Source organism: Gorilla gorilla, chromosome 20, assembly GCF_029281585.2.
Source record: "Gorilla gorilla gorilla isolate KB3781 chromosome 20, NHGRI_mGorGor1-v2.1_pri, whole genome shotgun sequence".
In the NCBI taxonomy this organism is placed as follows: domain Eukaryota; kingdom Metazoa; phylum Chordata; class Mammalia; order Primates; family Hominidae; genus Gorilla; species Gorilla gorilla.
The window spans coordinates 45,221,538-45,240,979 of record NC_073244.2 but is presented as its reverse complement, the minus strand read 5'-3'; the positions used below and the strand labels follow the sequence as shown (position 1 = coordinate 45,240,979).

At 39.1% G+C, this 19,442-nt stretch overlaps 1 protein-coding gene across 6 annotated transcripts in view; it reads right to left on the bottom strand.

The window, feature by feature from the left end:
* Positions 1–19,442, bottom strand: part of LSM14A (LSM14A mRNA processing body assembly factor) — a 60,712-nt gene that overhangs the window by 24,598 nt on the left and 16,672 nt on the right. For all 6 annotated transcript variants that reach the window (XM_004060468.5, XM_031004238.3, XM_055368915.1 and 3 more), the window contains exons 2-3: positions 8,878–9,041; positions 6,753–6,882 (exon numbers count right to left, since the gene is read on the bottom strand). In XM_004060468.5, coding sequence (XP_004060516.3) covers positions 6,753–6,882; positions 8,878–9,041 — 294 coding nt within the window. The remainder of the gene's footprint in view (positions 1–6,752; positions 6,883–8,877; positions 9,042–19,442) is intronic.

Sequence of the window (19,442 nt, the reverse complement as noted above, 5' to 3'; positions counted from 1 at the left end):
GGCTTTATGCTAACTGTAAAGTTCGTAAGCATCTCTTCAAGGCTTCATCACTCAGTGATTAAAAATTAGTCTCTACAAAACACTGGAGACCTAAGAGAACCATCCTCCAATATGGTTTGGCTATTTAATCAACTAAAATGTACCCACTGATGGTCTATTCGGCCAATACTCCTCCATCTGGCACATAAGATTATGAGACTTAAACAATCAACTGGAGTAAATATAACAGAAAAAATATCTAATTGCTCCATGTTTCTTCACTGTAATCCTTGCTATAGAATTACTTTAGATAGCTGGTCAATCTATACCTTTCACTGTTTCTATGAATCCTTTTTCTAACTGCAGCAGTAAGCTCTTGCTACTGTTCAATGGTAACACAGGGAAATGCTGTTTTGATGCTTCATTTATTGTGAGATGTTTAATTTTTCCAAGAGTTCAGAAATTAAGGCCAGTAATGATCTAATCTCTTACACATAAGAATTATTTTTGCATCAGTTTTAAGAAAAGTCCGCCAGGCGCGGTGGCTCACGCCTGTAATCCCAGCACTTTGGGAGGCCGAGGCGGGCGGATCACGAGGTCAGGAGATCGAGACTATCCTGGCTAACACGGTGAAACCTCATCTCTACTAAAAAAAATAAAAAAAATTGGCCGGGCGTGGTGGCGGGCGTCTGTAGTCCCAGCTACTCGGGAGGCTGAGGCAGGAAAATGGCGTGAACCAGGGAGGTGGAGCTTGCAGTGAGCAGAGATGCGCCACTGCACTCCAGCCTGGGCAGCAACAGAGTGAGTCCTTTAATTCTACCTGGTATATTATTCTTCTCAATGTATGAGAGTATATATTCTTCACATACTTGCCAAGAGTATGCATATAATCAAGCTTTTGAGTTTTTGCCAAACTGATAGTGAGAAATGGTGTCTCAGTGTAGATTTAATTTGTATGTTTTTCACTATAAGCAAGACTTTTTTTTTTTTTTTTTTGAGACACACTCTGGCTCTGTTTCCCAAGCTGGAGTGCAGTGGCGTGCTCTTGGTTCATTGCAACCTCTACCTCTCAGGCTCAAGCAATCCCCCCACCTCAGCCTCTGAAGCAGCTGGGATTACAGGAGTGTGCCACCATGCTTGCCTAATTTTTTTTTTTTTTTGTAGAGCCAGGGTTTAGCTATGTTGCCCAGGCTGGTCTCCAACTCCTGAACTCAAGCAATCCTCCTGCCATGGCCTCCCAAAGTGCTAAGGTCTTTGTACTCCAGGCTGGGCAGCAGACCAGGACTCAGTCTCAAAAACAAAACAAAACAAAACAAAACAAAGCAAAAACCAAACCAACCAACCAAATGGAAAAAAAAAAAAAAAAAAAACTTACTAAAAAGCAATAATAAGGGTGGGCATGGTGGTTCCCAACACTTTGGGAGGCGGAGGCAGGCAGACTGAACCCAGGAGTTCGAGATCAGCCTGGATAACATGCTGAGATGCTGTGTTTACCAAAAATACAAAAATTAGCTGGGCATGATGGCACATGCCTGTAGTCCCAGCTACTAGGGAGGTTGAGATGGGAGGACTGCTTGAGCCCAGGAGGTCTAGGCTGCAGCGACCCGTGGTTGTGCCACTGTACTCCAGCCTGGATGACAGAAAGAGACCCTGTCTCAAAAAATAAATAAATAAAAATAAAAAGCAATAGTAATAACACACGAAAACGTAAATATATAAAAATTTTCTCATCAAATAGCAATACTGTGATCCAGATTCATTTAAATTTCCTTTTAAAATCAGAATACTAGGAACCAAAAATGAAAAGAGGCCTAGCTTAAAATGTGGTTTACTTTGTGCCAACAAAAGCTAAATTTGGCTGGGCATGGTGGCTCACGCCTGTAATCCCAGCACTTTGGGAGGCTGAGGCGGGCGGATCAAGAGGTCAGGAGTTTGAGACCAGCCTGACCAACATGGTGAAACCCTGTCTCTACTAAAAATACAAAAATTAGCTGGGCGTGGTGGCGCATGCCTGTAACCCCAGCTACTCAGGAGGCTGAGGCAGGAGACTCGCTTGAACCCGGGAGGAGGGGGCTGCAGTGAGCTGAGATTGCACCACTGCACTCTAGCCTGGGTGACAGAGCAAGACGCCATCTCAAAAAACAAGCTAAATTTAAGTTAATTCCTTTTCTGAAAAACACCTGTCACCTTGACCAACGCCACAGCTTTCCTCTTCCTCATTTGGTAACTTCTAACACTTAGTTTTCTAATTAGCCACTCCACAAATTATCCTAACCAATATGGAAATCAATTAATCAAAAATAATCTGACCCTAAAAAAAATTACTCTACTGACATGGAAAATGCCAGTAAAATCTTCTACTTTTGTGACACCCAAGTAATAAACCAACAACCCACAATAATATTAAAATTAGATTAAAATATTTATAAAAGCATTTCACAACCACAAAATACTCTGATTAGAAAGTAAACCTTGAAGAATGGCAGAAGCAATAGTTACTATATAGATTCTACGTGCTTGATTCTGTTCAAATTTTTGAACATAATTAGTTACATAAACTTCATGGTAACATAAGAAGTATAATGATGATCTCAAAGTCAGTTAACTATTTAATTTAGTCAAAGGAGCCTCAAAAAGGATAATACAATTTGCAATCATTCCTTACTTGAATCCCCAGGAAAGGATTCTAAGTTATAGTTAACATACAGTATATCTTGATTTAACATGAATAAATAACATTGATCTTACTACTGGATTTGGAAATTTATGGACCAAAGTTACACTATTTCACCTAAAGTAAGTCTAAAAGGAATTAATTTTCAATTATGAAAAATGTCAAACCTATGTTAAAATTGAAGGAGTACACAGAATATCAATATATTCCTCACCTAGACTCATCAACTGTTAACATCTAACCAAACCCACTCTGTTTCTCCATCTTTATACCTTAATATGCACATTTTTCTTTTGTTTAGAGAGGCTAAAATCAATTTGGCCCTTTTACTTTTAAATACTTCAAAACCACCTCCCCCAAACAAAAACACTTTCCCATATGATTAACCAGAAAATTAACAGTAATAACAAAATCCAACAATTAGTCCATACTCAAAAGTTCCTTAGTAGTCCCTAAAATGTTCTTCACACCAACTTTTTAAGTTTTCTTTTTCTCCCCTGCAGGAAACAAACACGCCAACTTTTTAAAAGCCCAGTATTCGATTCTATATTACATTTGGATGTTATGTCTCTTCAGTCTTTGCCAGCCTAAAGCAGTTCTGCTGCCTCTCTCCATTCTTTGTAATATTGAATCTTTTGAAGAGTGTGGATAACTGTCTCGCAAAACAACCCACCTTCTGGATATATAAGCCCATTTCTTCAAAATTAGATTCTGCATTTTCAGCAAGAACCCCATAAAGGTGATATTATGTTTTGCCCCCCACCCCAATCATCACAACAGGAGACACATAATTGTTCATGGCAATGCTAAACTTGAGCACTCGATGAAGCTGGTAACCACCAGATGTCTGTGTTACAAGGGTACATTTTTCCCCCTTTGTAAATTGTGGGATGATACTTTAAGACCACCTTAACATGCTGTCCTAACACCTTTCACCCAGTGACTTCAGCATCTAATGATAATCCTCGCTAATTATTATACTGAGATTAGAAAATGGCAATTTTCTTTATCTACCACTGCTTCTACTTATTAGCAGGCATTTTTATATGAAAAAAGTATGTCTTTTCCTTTGTTTTTCAATGGGCCCTTGTTCCTTTTAGTGGGGAGTGGTATTTAGACACTAAGAGCTGAGTCTACATGTGTCCCTTGCTACGGGGTTTCCATTGTTTCTAGGTCCTTTCTACGAACAGAGCTAGGAAATAACCAGTTTTTAAAAAATGAGTCCATACGCATACCATCTATTTACATTCAGCACCACAGGGTTCTTTCTCACCTTTCCCATTCCATATTTATATCTTCCGTCTCCATGGTAAAAACACTATTTCCCAACATAAGTATTTTATTCATTTGCCCTTTCCTATAATATATACAAAACAGTTTAAGAATTAACACCTGGCTGGGTGCAGTGGCTCACACCTGTAATCCCAACACTTTTGGAGGCCAAGGTGGGAGGATCACTCGAGGTCACAAGTTTGAGACCAGCCTGGAAAATATGGGGAAACCCTGTCTCCACAAAAAATACAAAAAAAAATCTAGCCGGGAGTGGTGGTGCATGCCTATAATCCCAGCTACTTGGGAGGTTGAGGTGGGAGGATGGCTTGAGCCTGGGAGGCGGAGGTTGCAGTGAGCCGGGATCGTGCCACTGCGCTCCAGCCTGGGTGAGAGCCAGATCTTATCTCAAAATAAATAAATAAATAAATAAATAAATAATAACACCAATAATACAAATCAAAGTCAAGTTTTCTTAATACTTCTATTTGTTGTTAGAATATATCCTACTAAGAGTGTAAAAGTTATCTGAATTATTTTTTCCTCTGTGTGGTTTTTGTTGTTGTTTTTTTTTTTTTTTTTTTTTTTTTTTTGAGACGGAGTCTCGCTCTGTCGCCCAGGCTGGAGTGCAGTGGTACGATCTCGGCTCACTGTAAGCTCCGCCTCCTGGGTTCACGCCATTCTCCTGCCTCAGCCTCCCGCGTAGCTGGGACTACAGGCGTCCACCACCACGCCCGGCTAATTTTTTTGTATTTTTAGTAGAGACGGAGTTTCACCGTGTTAGCCAGGATGGTCTCGATCTCCTGACCTCGTGATCCACCCGCCTTGGCCTCCCAAAGTGCTGGGATTACAGGCGTAAGCCACCGCACCCAGCCCTCTGTGTGGTTATATTATCAATTTAATATGTAATAGCATCTGTGGTTTCTGTTTATATTCATTCAGTTTTATTTATTTATTTATTTTTAGACGGAGTTTTGCTGTTGTGGCCTAGACTGGAGTGCAATGGCACGATCTCAGCTCACTGCAACCTCTGCCTCACGGGTTCAAGCGATTCTCCTACCTCAGCCTCCCTAGTAGCTGGGATTACAGGCATGCACCACCACCACGTCCAGCTAATTTTGTGTTTTTAGTAGAGATGGGGTTTCTCCATGTTGGTCAGGCTGGTCTTGAACTCCTGACTTCAGGTGATCCACCCACCTCAGCCTCCCAAAGTGCTGGGATTACAGGCGTGAGCCGCCACGCCCAGCTCATTCAGTTTTAGTTTGCTTTTTTTTGCCATTCTTTGTTATTATGTGAATAAGTAAAACATTTAAATACTTAAGTCACATATGTATAAAAAGTATATTCATAGGAAGGAATTTAACAATTTTAATAAAACTTATTAGCATATCAATGAGTTTCAAGATACACCTGAAACTAAATTTGTGGTGCAGTGAAACAGTAAACTGATAATTATTTCAATGAAATTTTAAAAGATTAGGGGCAAAAGCTTGAGATTTAAAGCTGTTTTTTTTTTTTACACTTGAGCTTAGCCAAAAGGCTGAGAAGCGATTTTTTTTTTTAAAAGCTGTTCTTTACCGTGGGAATAAAGGTGTACTTAAACGCTAAAATGCACAGCTATAAAAACAAAACAACACTGAGCTAATCTGATTACATCCAGCTTTTGCACTCAATAGCCCTTGACCCTCCAGTCATAAGCAAGCCTGTCATTCGCCCAGCCGTGCTATACATTCTCATTACAGTTTCGTTTCAAATCCAGTGTTACAGAAACAAAACACCAAGCCCTCAATCATGCTATGCGTATCTTTATGTGTGCATGTCTTATGTATGTTTAAAATAAACATTTTTAAATGTTTTAGGCTGGGCTTGGTGGCTCACGCCTGTAATCCCAGCACTTCGGGAGGCTGAGGTGGATGGATCACTTGAGGTCAGAAGTTCGAGACCAGCTTGGCCAACATGGTGAAACCCCATCTCTACTAAAAATACAAAAAAACTGGCCAGGAGTGGTGGCGCACACCTGTAATCCCAGCTACTCAGGAGGCTGAGGCAGGAGCACTGCTTAAGCCTGGGAGGTGGAGGTTGCAGTGAGCGGAGATCATGCCACTGCACTCTAGCCTGGGCAACAGAGCAAGACTCTGCCTCAGAAAAAAAAAAAAAGAAAAAGAAATTAAAAAGAAAAATTTATTAATTAAAATCCAGGCCAGGCGCAGTGGCTCACACCTGTAATCCTAGCACTTTGGGAGGCCGAGGCAGGTGGATCACCTGAGGTCAGGAGTTCAAGACCCGCCTGGCCAACACAGTGAAACTCCACCTCTACTGAAAATACAAAAATTAGCTGGGTGTGGTGATGCATATCGTAATCCCAGCTATCTGGGAGGCTGAGGCACGAGAATTGCTTAAACCCACGAGGCGGAAGTTGTAGTGAGCCAAGATAGTGCCACTGGACTCCAGCCTGAGTGACAGAGTGAGACTTGCTGTCTTTAAAAAAAAAAACAAAAAAAAAACCAATTACCAATAAGATTTGGTAGATATTGGATATACCTAGTATATCCAATTTGGTAGATTTGGTAGATATTGGATATACCTAGTATATCCATTTTTTTTTACCTAGTAAAAAAAAATGTTACTCTGTGAAAGCTGACTTTTAAAAACCCACTAATATCAATAAAGGCTTTAAGATATCATCAAAATGTGTTCTGAACACCATAAAACAAAGTTACAAAAGGAACATCAAACAACATTTCTAATAGTTTGTGTTGAGTTTCTATACCTTTGTGGTAAAGAAAGGAAGAATACAAAAACAAAAAAAGAAAAGAAAAAGAAAACATACCAACACCAACAGCACCAAACTGCTGCCCAACTAAGGAACTTGGACTGAACTGACTGTATGTGGGCATCCGGCCGAAAGGTCCATAAGAACCCATGGACTGGAATGAAGAAGTCGATGAGCCTAGTGAAGACTGAAGGAAAATCATGAGTTATGTTTCCAAGCTCTAAGCAACATGTATATAATGAAAAAAAAATTCCAGATTTTTACACTTTTAAGAAAACTATTAAATTATAACTACTAGATATAAAATGAATTACAATATGCACTTAATATTAAAATAGCCAAACAACCTTTTGATTTCAGTATCTGTCTATAATGTGCCAATTATACTCAATGTGACTTACAAATACTTTTTTCTACAATAAACTCCCCATTTGAATTAAGAGTTTTATAGATTGAGGAAAGAATTAAAGTTACTTAAGTAAAGTAACTTTGCTTAAAGAAAAATATGAGAAAAATCACACTTAGTAACAATGAGTTTTAGTCTGATGTTGATATAAATCTCACGTATGATTTTACTCTTATTTTCAATCATTTGAGGCCTACTATTAAATTCACAGATGTAGAAACAAACATATTCCACATAAAACCATTTACATTTTTACTTATAGTTACATTAAGCTGAGGAACATTTTATAAAAACTTTAACTTAAACCTAAAGCATATAAAATATATAACATATATTAATACATGTATACTTCATATATTATCTTACTATAAACTGTTTCATAATATAAACATGAAGTGTATTAAAGGCTACCAGGACATACACTCACTGATGGCAGGACCTTTTCTGTGTGTTCACCACTAGTGTTAAGCACATGCCAGATACTCTGTAAATACTACTGAATGAATGAATAAGGAGATCAAGTAGAAGTTTATGATTATTGGAAGAAGTTATTCAACACCATTTTCATATGCGCTCTCTTAGTTTTTCTCCTTCCATAAAACCGATTACTCAAATAACTGGTTTCCTGGAGAATTATCAAAAGCCATATAAAAGAGACAGTAAGGTAACACCAGTGTTTGGTGTAGGGAGCTATCTCTATTAAGAATGTGTCTCTTCCTTCTCCATTTAAAGAGATTCACATTTCCACCTCAGGCTTCCTTTCACCAAAATAAGACTTAACAAGGGTAGGGGTAGATGAGAGTAGAGAATTTCTCCAGCTTATGCTGCAAGAACAAAATTTACAATTCCTTATTAAAAAGCTTAAATTGGGAGATTTAAGAGCTGATCTAAATATGTTAAAATACATTGATGTTTGTGTTTTCTTATTATATAACATTGCAGGCCAGGCACAGTGGCTCATGCCTGTAATCCCAGCACTTTGGGAGGCTGAGGTGGGCGGATCACCTGAGGTCAGTAGTTTGAGACCAGGCTGGCCAACATGGTGAAACCCCATCTCTACTAAAAATACAAGAATTAGCCGGGCGTGGTGGTGCGTGCCTGTAATCCCAACTACTCAGGAGGCTGAGGCAGAAGAATCGCTTGAACCCGGGAGGCGGAGGTTGCAGTGAGCCGAGTTCGCGCCACTGTACTCCAACGACTCTGTCAAAAAAAAAAAAAGAAAAAGAAAAACAAAACAAAAACCAACACTGCATATTATAACATATGCAGAACAATGTGATTTTGCTTTTTTTTTTCCCATTAAGCCTAATAATCTTACCTAAGAGTAGCTGTTATTGCCTTGGTTTGCAATATAAACCATATCTCAATAGCATGGTAGCATGGATCCTAGATTCTGAAGCAGGCTGCCTGGATCTGTTCAAATTGTGGCTCCATCTGAACTTCCTCACTTGTTAAAAGTGAGAATAATTATAGTACCAACCTCAGAGGGTGTCTTATATGCACAGCACTTCTACAGAGTAGCCTTCAATGTTAGCTATGGTAATTGTTGTTGAAATTAGAAAATATTTCATAATAAATTCCTCAGCTGTTTCTTATCTTAGTTCTAATTTATGATACAAAGAGAAAAACCTAGATGAGAACATTATCCAGTAATTTCAGGTATCCCAGTAACTTGGAAATGATAAGCTACATGAACATTCAACTAGAGAGAAAAAAGCCAAGGCTAACCCTGTGCGGAGTTTACCTGTACTCCAAGACAAATTTACCATCAGTTACCTGAACAATAGCTGGGTCTTGAGGCAAAGAACACTGTGGTTTTGGTGGCTCACAAACAGTAAGGTCTTTAATGTCACTCCCACGGAATATAATGTATTCAAAGACTTCATCTCGAGGTGGTATTGGACGATCTGTCGGTCTGTCTTCTGTACCAAAGGATCGAACTGGCAAGAAAACAAAGGATATGAGATGTGTGACTACTCATCACATTCAGGTAGTACCCCAGATTCTAAATGTTGTATTTCAAGTACTAAGCAGTAGTTCTGAAATGTCTGAGAAAGTATTCATTAATCTATAGCTAAAAAAGTTTTTTTAAAGAGGAAAATAGAGTGGCTTTTGCCCGAAGTTAAATATATGCAATATAAAAGACTATCTGTATTATGAGGTTGTGTTCCTCTTATATTTTTATTTATTTGTATCTTTAGTGGCTGTAGTGGGGTGTTAAAATGTCCTTTCATTATTTATTTATTGATGAGACTGGGTCTCTGTCCCCTAGGCTGGAGTGCTGTGGTGTGGTCATGGCTTCCTGCAGCCTCAGCTTCCCAGGCTCAGGCGATCCTTCTATCTCAACCTCCCATGTAGCTGGGACCACAGGCATGTGCCACTAAGCCCAGCTAACTTTTTTTATTTTTTAGTAGAGATGAGGTCTTGCTATTTTGCACAGGCTGGTCTTGAACTCCTGGCCTCAAGTGATCTTCCTGCTTTAGCCTCTCAATGTGCTGGGATGAAAGGCCTAAGCCACTGTGCCTGGCTCACGGTTAACTTATTTTTAATGTCCTCATTCAACAAAATAAAAATTAGCAACCTATGTCTTTCTTGGGGAAGGAGTGGGAGACAAAGATTCCTCCAGTCTACAAAATCTCAAAGTTTGGGTATTGACCTTTCGGACACAGAGAGCAATGAAGGTATTAATAACATTTACCTTGCAGAGCAGTAAGTCCTCTAGAAGCCAAGTCAAGAAGCTGCCAGCTACTCAGCCCCATGGGACAGCTTGAAATACCCTAGTTACCTAAAATATCTACCATATAATTAAATCTGATTATTTTAACAATGAAGACAGCATTACTCAAAGTTAAACTGGGGACCACCTGCAACACAGTAAGCTGGCTACGAATAAAGATTTCTACCGAATCTTTTTGCTGGGGACAGGGTCCAAAAATCTGCATTTTAAGCCAATTTCTGGCTAGGCACAGTGGCTCACGCCTGTAATCCCAGCACTATGGGAGGCCAAGGTGGGAGGACTGCTTGAGCCCAGGAGTTCGAGACCAGCCCTAGCAACACAGTGATATTCTGTCTCTACAAAAAAATAAATAAAAATTTTTAAAAATTAGCCAGGTGTGGTAGTGCATGCCTGTAGTCCCAGCTATAAGGAGGCTGAGGTATGAGGATCGCTTGAGCCTGGGAGATTGAGGCTGTACTGAACCGTGGCTGCACTCCAGCCTGGGTGACACAGCAAGACCCTATTTCAAAATAAGTAAATAAAATAACCAAATCCCCAAGTTTCTTATAAATACAAAAGTTTCAGGTTTATTGTCCTGGGAGATTTCTGAAAATGTCTGCATCCATACAGAAGTTCCAAATAGAGAATATGAAACATCATATTTCATTTAAAGAGTACCCTAAAGGAAGTAAACCCCTTAACATTTCTATTTTTTTTCTTTTTTTTGAGATGGAGTTTCATTCTGTTGCCCCAGCTGGAGTGCAGTGACGCAATCTTGGCTCACTGTAACCTCTCCCTCTTGGGTTCAAGCGACTCTCCTGCCTCAGCCTCCTGAGCAGCTGGGATTACAGGCATGTGCCACCATGCCCAGCTAATTTTTGTATTTTTTTAGCGGAGATGGGGTTTCACTATGTTGGCTAGACTGGTCTAGAACTCCTGACCTCAAGTGATCCATCCGCTTCGGCTTCCCAAAGTGCTGGCATCACAGGCATGAGCTACCACGCCTGGCCCCCTTAATATTTTTAATGCATACGCTTTTTTTTTTGCAGAACTGATGGAGCGCCTCATGCCTGCAATCCCAGCACTTTGGGAGGCCAAGGTGGGCAGATCACTTGAGGTCAGGAGTTTGACACCAGCCTCAACAAAACAGTGAAACCCTATCTCTACTAAAAATACAAAAAATCATTAGCTGGGCATGTTGGCATGCACCTGTAGTCCTAGCTGCTCAGGTGGCTGAGGCGGGAGGATTGGCTGAACTCAAGAGGCAGAGGTTGCAGTGAGCCAAGATGGCGCTCCTGCACCCCAGCCTGGGTGACAGAATGACAATCTGACTCTAAAAAAAAAAAAAAACAACAACAAAAAGAATGTTATTTCAGTGTAAATAATGTCCTACACTCTTATTCTAAAAGTTCTTTCTAGTACTTATGAGACTTCCAGGAAAGACAGTGGCACAGGTAGTTTGGCAGAAGATCCTTCCCTAAAACTAAAGGAAAGAAACAAAAAGGAAGTTAAAATATCCCTAAAATCATGACAAGTTCTCAAACTCATACCACGAAATTTTATTAAATAGTATCATTCAGGTACAGAATGAGTTAGTTGAAACTGAAAGACCAACCCCAGAATCCATACGTAAGTATCCTCTGCCCTCTCCTGCCCCCAGAGAAATTTTGACTAGCATCTTCAACTTGCTAAGATGGGGACAGGGACTGCGGAATGCCCTACCTGAAGCTCCCTTTCTCTGATGGCCAAACAGTACTTTAGCAGGCAGGAGGATTTTATATTTTTACCTTTATCCAAAAGGAAGGATAAGGAGGAGAAAGGACTAATTACAAATAAATCAATCTCACCCCCAACCTCAGTACCATCAAAACAAAGTCTCATGCTTCCAAAGTAGCAGATGAGATCATCCTGAAGCAGAGAGGGAAAAAGTCAAAGGCCCTTCTTCTACAAAATTAGAGAAGCTCTATTAAGCTTCCTAAGGCCTAACAGAGCTTAGCCAGGTGAATTCAGAGTGAAGTAAAAAGAGAACCTGCATTTCACGTTTTGGCAAGCAGCAGGTACTGAAAGGACCTACTAAAGAAAAAAAGAGTAGAAAAACCAGGGAATCAAGAAAAATTTTACAGGAAAGATGGAAAGAAGGGAAGAAAAGAGGGAAAGGAGGGAGGCAATGATGGAAGGAAAGAAAAAGATGTATCAAAATAAAGAAAAAAGGCAGTAAAGAAGAAGAGAAGAATCAAAGAGGACACGGTCTTCATTTACTTATTTTGTTTTTTTTCCATTACCAGCAGTTTGCCCTGATAGGACACAGTCTTCAAAAGGTAGATGAAATACATTCAGTACTAGTATTTATCACAGAAAACAGAAGAAATTTTCTGAAACAACTGCTTCGACATTCACAAGAAAAACAGATAGCACAGACTTTTATGATCAAAACAACACTGAAAGGGTAGCATGCAGAATTAAGGAAAGAAAATTACACAAGATAAATAAAACAGCATAACTAATAAATGCATCAACAGTCAATGCAGCAAAACCAAATCACTAGAAGAGAATAATTTTGAGAAAAGGTAAACAAGATGTCATGAGAAAGTACTACAGCATTAAAAAGGTTGAGAGAAGATGATAGTTATGAAGATCCAACAGTTAACTGCTGCCCCTGAGATAGACAAAAGAATAAGAAAAATATAATTAAAGATATAACAGAATAGAAATGTCTTAACATGAAGGCCTAAATTTCATCAAAAGCTTTCACTGTATTTCCAGAAAAAAACAAAACAAACAAAAAACAGACCACTACAAGCCACAGAGACTTATGCTTTGGTATATCAAAATAACTCAAAAAAAGTGTTATCTAAAGATAAGAAATGGACAATAAATTCATTTCAACACAGAAGTCTACATGACAATTTACTTTGGTTCTAGAATAGAAACAGTTCTGGAAAAGACTACAAAGTTACAAAGTGTAACAAACTAAGAACAGTATATCACAACATTTTAACAAAAATTGGGAGATTAAAATGAATGGAGAGAGAGGAAACTCAACAGACAGTAGTAGTATCTAAACTTACACTTTCATCTCTCATCATGTCAAGTAGTAGTCACTTGATACACTTTTTTTTTTTTTGGCTAGTTGATAATAAGCGAAGGCTTTAAAATTTTTTATTTGAAAGAATTTGTTAAATTCTACTATGGGTCTTGGAAATAACCCATAGTAGAATTTAAAACTAAGAGCATACTTTCCAAAATATGGTCTGAAGAAAACCTCTATCATATGGCAAATGAAGCAAACTGAAAAAGCATGAAAACAGAAATCACAGAATAAGAATGATTTGCACACACCAAGAGTTTGAGAAACATGCTCTAATGATGGAGGCTGGCTTAATAAGATTTGGGGTTTTCAATGCAATAGAATTCTTGTAGTATTGTGAAGAACAAATTCCACAAGAGAGATTAGAAGGGCACACGTGGCTAGAAGATACTGTTACAGAACAAATGAGAAGTCTGGAAGATTAAAACTTGAACATTAACAGTAGAAAGGAAGGAGGCATGATAAGCACAGAAAAGGTAAAGAACTACTGGAACTATTCTACTACAACACATACATTAGCTCATATGCAATCAGTAAATAAGGGAATTATGTCAGTACATTCAGAAATCACATTGGTTCATTTCCAATTTTTCCTAAAATGTTATTTAGTTTTTGCATTTGCAGGTAACAACAGTTAAATACAGCTAGCCCTGAGTAGTGCCACCACTTCTGGTCACCTTTACTGTTTTTAAAGGGAAAGTTCTAAATTTACCAAATTATTTGTTTAAAAATTTTAACTTATCTTTAAGCACACTACTATCTTTTTATTAGGTTTACATTAGTGCTTAAATTACAAAGATGCACAGATTTCAAATGGTCTGCTCCTAATCCTAGTTTTCCCATAAACCCTGTTCCTCTTAGTGCAGGAAGGCATACCTCAGATTACAGCACAAATGCCTTTGTCTGGCTGGCAAAATCTGAACTATGTTCTAATCATTTTTTTTTCATTCATAACACGTAGTACTTTGAGAAAGAACATTGTTATTCTAGTATTCATTTCGGGATTCTACAGCAACTACACATTCCAATGTAAATACCCATAGGTAATGTGACTGGAGTTTTAAGCTGAACATAGATGCCGTATGTCATTGCATTTCATCCCATTTCTTTCAAATACTTGCTGGGCACCACCTGTCCCAGGTACTATGCTAGATGCTAGGGAAACCAGTTCCTATTCTCAAGGAGCTCAGTCTATTTGCTTACTTGGATGTGATGTCACTGAATTGGATTTGAAGGTCCACTAAACACTCAATACCACTTGCAATGCCTCTAATAAGTACTACTATTGGTTTCCTGACATCTTAATCTCTGAAGCTGACACAGCATTAGGCTTCAAAGTAAGCCATACTACTACTACTAAGTAGTATTATGTAGCTGAATAGATACTGATCTGATTCTGGGATATTTTGGGGATTATCATGAATTAACGAAAATGTAGTAATTCAGCAGGCTTAGAATATTTAAGTAATATTAGGCAGGCATTATATTTATGTCCCCACCCTCAGGGAAGTTACAGTCCGGCAAGTGTGCTAAGCACTACACTGGAAAGAAAGTACACAATATAGTTTGCTAGGGCTGCCAAAACAAAGTACCAGAGATTATATTATGTTCACACAGAAACTTGTATACAAATGTTTATATCAGCATTATTCAAAACAGCCAAATGGTAGAAACAACCCAAATGCCCATCAACAAAAGACAAATTATGATCTCTATATATCTTATATATGTGATATATATATTTAAAAATACATGTAATGAAATATTATTCAGCCATAATAAAACCACAATGCTGATACATGTTACATCAAGAGTGAAGCGTGAAAGCATTATGCTGAGTAAAAGAAGCTAGACACAAAACGTCACACAGTGTATGATTCCTTTTACATAATATATCCGAAATAGGAAAAACCATGGAGACAGAAAGCAGGTTAGTGGTCAACAGGGTATGGGGGAAATGAAGAGGGATTACTTGATGCCTAGGGGTATTTTAGTAGGATGATGGAAAGTTTTGAAACTAAGGAGAGGTGGTAGTTGCACAACACTGTGACTACACTAAGTGCCACTGAATTGTACACAATATAATGGTTAATTGCATGTTATGTGAATTTTCAACTTCAAACACACATGTGCACACACACCTACAAATACAGCCTACAAGAGAATACAGAGAATGACAAAAGTAGTTGGGGAGAATGGGGAAACTAGGGGTGGTTGTCCTCTACATTTTAAACTTCATCATGCTGCTACATTGCCCTAATAATTTTTTCTTTCTTTTTTTGAGACAGCATCCCTTCTCTGTCATCCAGTCCAGGTTGGAGGGCAGTGGTGCCATCTCGGCTCACTGCAACTTTTACCTCCCAAGCTCAAGCTATCCCTCCCACCTCAGTCTCTTGAGTAGCTAGAACTACAGGCACACACACTACACCTGGCTAATTTTTGTATTTTTTGTAGAGATAGGATTTCGCCATGTTGCCCAGGTTGGTCTCCAACTCCTGGGCTCAAGTGATCCATCCACCACAGCCTCCCAAAGTGCTGGAATTACATACAGGTGTGAGCCATGATGCCCAGCTAATAATTTTATTAGTCTTAAAATAGAATCAATTTTATATTTCTAGCTTGAAATAACACCAAAGATTTATTAATAGAAATGCATCCCATGCATTAAAAAAACAAACAACGACAACAACAACAACAAAACAGGGTCAAATTATTTGGCAAAATCACTCATCTAATCCAGTCTCCAGATTTAGTTAAGCTCAAACATCATCCTAAAGCCAAACTGGTTGTTAGTGTATATAATACTTGTATATAAAATCATAGTACAAGGCCAGAGAAATGAGTCGTAGTGACAAACTTCCCAATACAATACCTCCATTATAAAATACCAAAAATGTTCTAAATTTAAGCATGATAAACATTATATACTTAAAATACATAGTTAAGTAAAGCTAGTACCCTCCAAACGACACTATTAACATTTTCCAGGCTGGGCATGGTGGCTCACACTTGTAGTCTCAGCGCTTTGGGAGGGCAAGGTGGGCAGATCACCTGAGGTTGGGAGTTTGAGCCCAGCCTAGCCAACATGGTGAAACCTCTGTCTCTAATTTAAGAAAAAACAAAAACAAAAATTAGCCGGTTGTGGTGGCACACACCTGTAATCCCAGCTACTTGGGAGGCTGAGGCATGAGAATTGCCTGAACCCCAGAAGCGGAGGTTTCAGTGAGTTATGATCACACCACTACACTACAGCCTCAGCAACAGAGTAAGACTGTCTCAAAAGAAAAAAAAAAAATTTCCCAAAGCCTGAACTTTTTTTTTTTTTTTGAGACCGAGTCTTGGTCTGTCGCCTAGGCTGGAGTGCAGTGGCGCGATCTCGTCTCACCGCAACCTCCGCTTCCTGGGTTCAAGTAATTCTCCTGCCTCAGCCTCCTGAGTAACTGGAACTACAGGTGTGCACCACTACGCCCAGGCTAATGTTTGTATTTTTTTTTTTTTTTAAATTAGAGACTGGGTTTCACCATGTTGGCCAGGATGGTCTCGATCTCCTGACCTTATGATCTGCCCGCCTTGGACTCCCAAAGAGTTGGGATGACAGGTGTGAGCCACCATACCTGGCCTGAACTTTTTTTTGACATGAACTAAAAATTGTAAATTAGGCTCTAATGTTAACTGAAAAGAAAAACGAGTCTGTTGAATACCAAAATTTGAGAGCAACAAATGAAACACTGAAATATCCAAAAGATGCTTACAAAGTTAAGAAACTAAAACCAGGTTCAAATGAAAACTTAGAATAAGATTTATGATGTAAAGTTAAAACTCTTCAGTCCAGTATCAGCTGCAAGACCTGGTCCCAGCATACTCAAACTTAAATTCTAACAAAGCTCATTATTCTCAGTTCACAGATCAGGCTTTCTGTCCTCTATTTTTATCTCTCCCCCATCCTAAATTTCAACTTGAAGATTCCAGGTATCGGTCAGGTTTTATAGAGAAACAGAATAAATCAGATGTGCATATACAAACACAGAAAGAGACTTAAGGAATTGGCCCAAGGGATTAAGAAGGCCTGGTAAATCCAAAATCTGCAGAGCAGGCTGGCAGAACTCCTTGCTCAGGGGTCAGTCTTTGTTCTATTAAAGGCCTTCCACTGATTGGATGAGGCCCACCCACAGATGGAGGCTACTCACAATCTACCAACTTAAATGTTAATCTCATACAAAAAATACTTAAACAGAAACATCGAGAATATTTGATCAAATATCTAGGCACTGTGGCCCAGGCAAGTTGGCACATAAAATTAGCCATCACCCAACTCCACCTGGGCTGAAGTAATCTGTTCTTCCTTTGAAAACCACACAGCATTCTATCATTCTGTCTAAACTACCCTTCTAGAATTTAAAGATCTGGAGAAAGATCTGTATCTAGATCATCTTTGCAACTCCCACAGAATCTAACACAGTGCTCTACATATAGCTGACATTTGAATATTTCTTGAATAAATCACACAGCAGAAAAAGCTATTAAGTAAGCTACTTCCAAAGTACTGAACAGTGTTTAATACCAAGGGAACTGAATTAAATTATAAAAGAAACTCACTTAGGATAAAATGAAAGAATGATTGTTTAGAGTAAATAACAACTGATGTTGATAGAATGGGAAAGTGGGAAAAACAAACCCAACCTCAGCATATTTAAGAACAGTCTACATGCAAAAGCAGCAAACCAGGAAACCAAAAAGTTACAGTTAGTATTTTTCTTCTCTTTCTGACATTTATATATATGTACAGCTCTTGTCCATTTGGTGCCATACACAAACTCTTGCTGAAAGTATCTGAGATATGTTGGAATAAGGTATTACATATGGATTTAATACAACAAGGAAGGTTTAATTACTTAAATACTAAAAAGCACCACCTCTTCTATAACGCAGTACTCTTGCTCAGGCCCTGAAGGTAGCATGGTAGAAAGGTGACTCTGGGTTTTTTACTTAAGAGCAGAGCTTTACAAAAATAAGATTTGACAGTCCAGCTCTTGGAACCACATCACGGCCTGCTTCCACAAACTCTCACTTTCTGCACATCTGCACTCTCTTCTCTGGCCCCTTCTTCACCCTTACCCACACTACTTTCTTCCTGTTAGCAAATATTACCGCACTGAATGAAAACATCTGTCCCTCAGCCTCCACCATCTCTTCCTGAACCCACTACGAACTTAACACCCCTAACAGAGGCATTACTCCTGCCCTTGTGTCTGCAATATTCTCGATCACCTCACAGATCACATGCCAAGCACTGGCGACCCAATGACAAAAAACTACCTCCACTTCCAGAGGTCATAACCCAGATGACGTTCCTTGCACCTTCTGCAATATATTCTCAAAAATCAACTTCTTCGCACTTAACTCTAGAGGTTACATCATCTTCGACTGAAAAAACCCCAAAGCCATCTTGTTAAGAGCCCATCTTGTCCTTATAAAACCAAAAAGGCAATTTGAAATTTGAGAGAGTGATGTAATAACAAAACAATACTGGTTCCTTAGAAGGTTTATTACAAAGCAAAACACATTTACAAAGGATCTCTCTTATGTAACTGAACATAACAGATAGCCTTAACATCTTCCTAGATAGCCTCTACATGTGGCTAATTCTAACTCATCTGTCAGGCCCCAGCTTAAATGTTGTGTCCTCAAGAACCTTGTCTCCGTTGTTTTCTTTTGTTTCTTAGCACACAGCATAGTGTCTAACCTATAGTCATGGCAGGAGCTGAGTATTTCTCTTGAACGAAGAGCTTATTAAACAGTAAGTACAGAAAATTTAAGGGGACAGAAAAGAAGCTTTTACGTGCTTGGTGCTTAGGGTGAGTATTAAAGAAGAATCCAGTGAGGGGCACTCTAGAAAGAGGTACAACATGTGCCCCCCTGCCCCCTGCAAAGCATTAGGACAAGCAGGGCAACAGGGAGGGAAGATCTCTGCTAAACTTAGATTTTTATCCAGAAAGAAATGTAGTCATTAAAAATTTTTTAGGGTCGGGCGCGGTGGCTCACGCCTGTTAATCCCAGCACTTTGGGAGGCCGAGGCGGGTGGATCACGAGGTCAGGAGTTCGAGACGAGCCTTGCCAAGATAGAGAAACCCCGTCTCTACTAAAAATACAGAAATTAGCTGGGTGAGGTGGTGCACGCCTATAGTCCCAGCTGCTTGGGGGGCTGAGGCAGGAGAATCGCTTGAACCTGGGAGGCAGAGGTTGTGGTGAGCCAAGATTGTGCCATTGTACTCCAGCCTGGGCAACAAGAGCGAAACTCTGTCTAAAAAAAAAAAAAATTTTAGGAGGGACATCAGCTAGATCTGTGTTTCAGGAAAAAAAAACAAAAAACAACCACCAGCAGTGGCCATGTAAATACTGTAAATAGTTTTTACGATTGATAAATTATTGGAGGAGGCTAGATTCAAAGCAAGAAGCAACGATTTCCTAAATCATGGAGGGTGACAATAAAGATTGAGAAAGGGGATGGGTATGAGGACAAGTCAGAAACAAGAACTT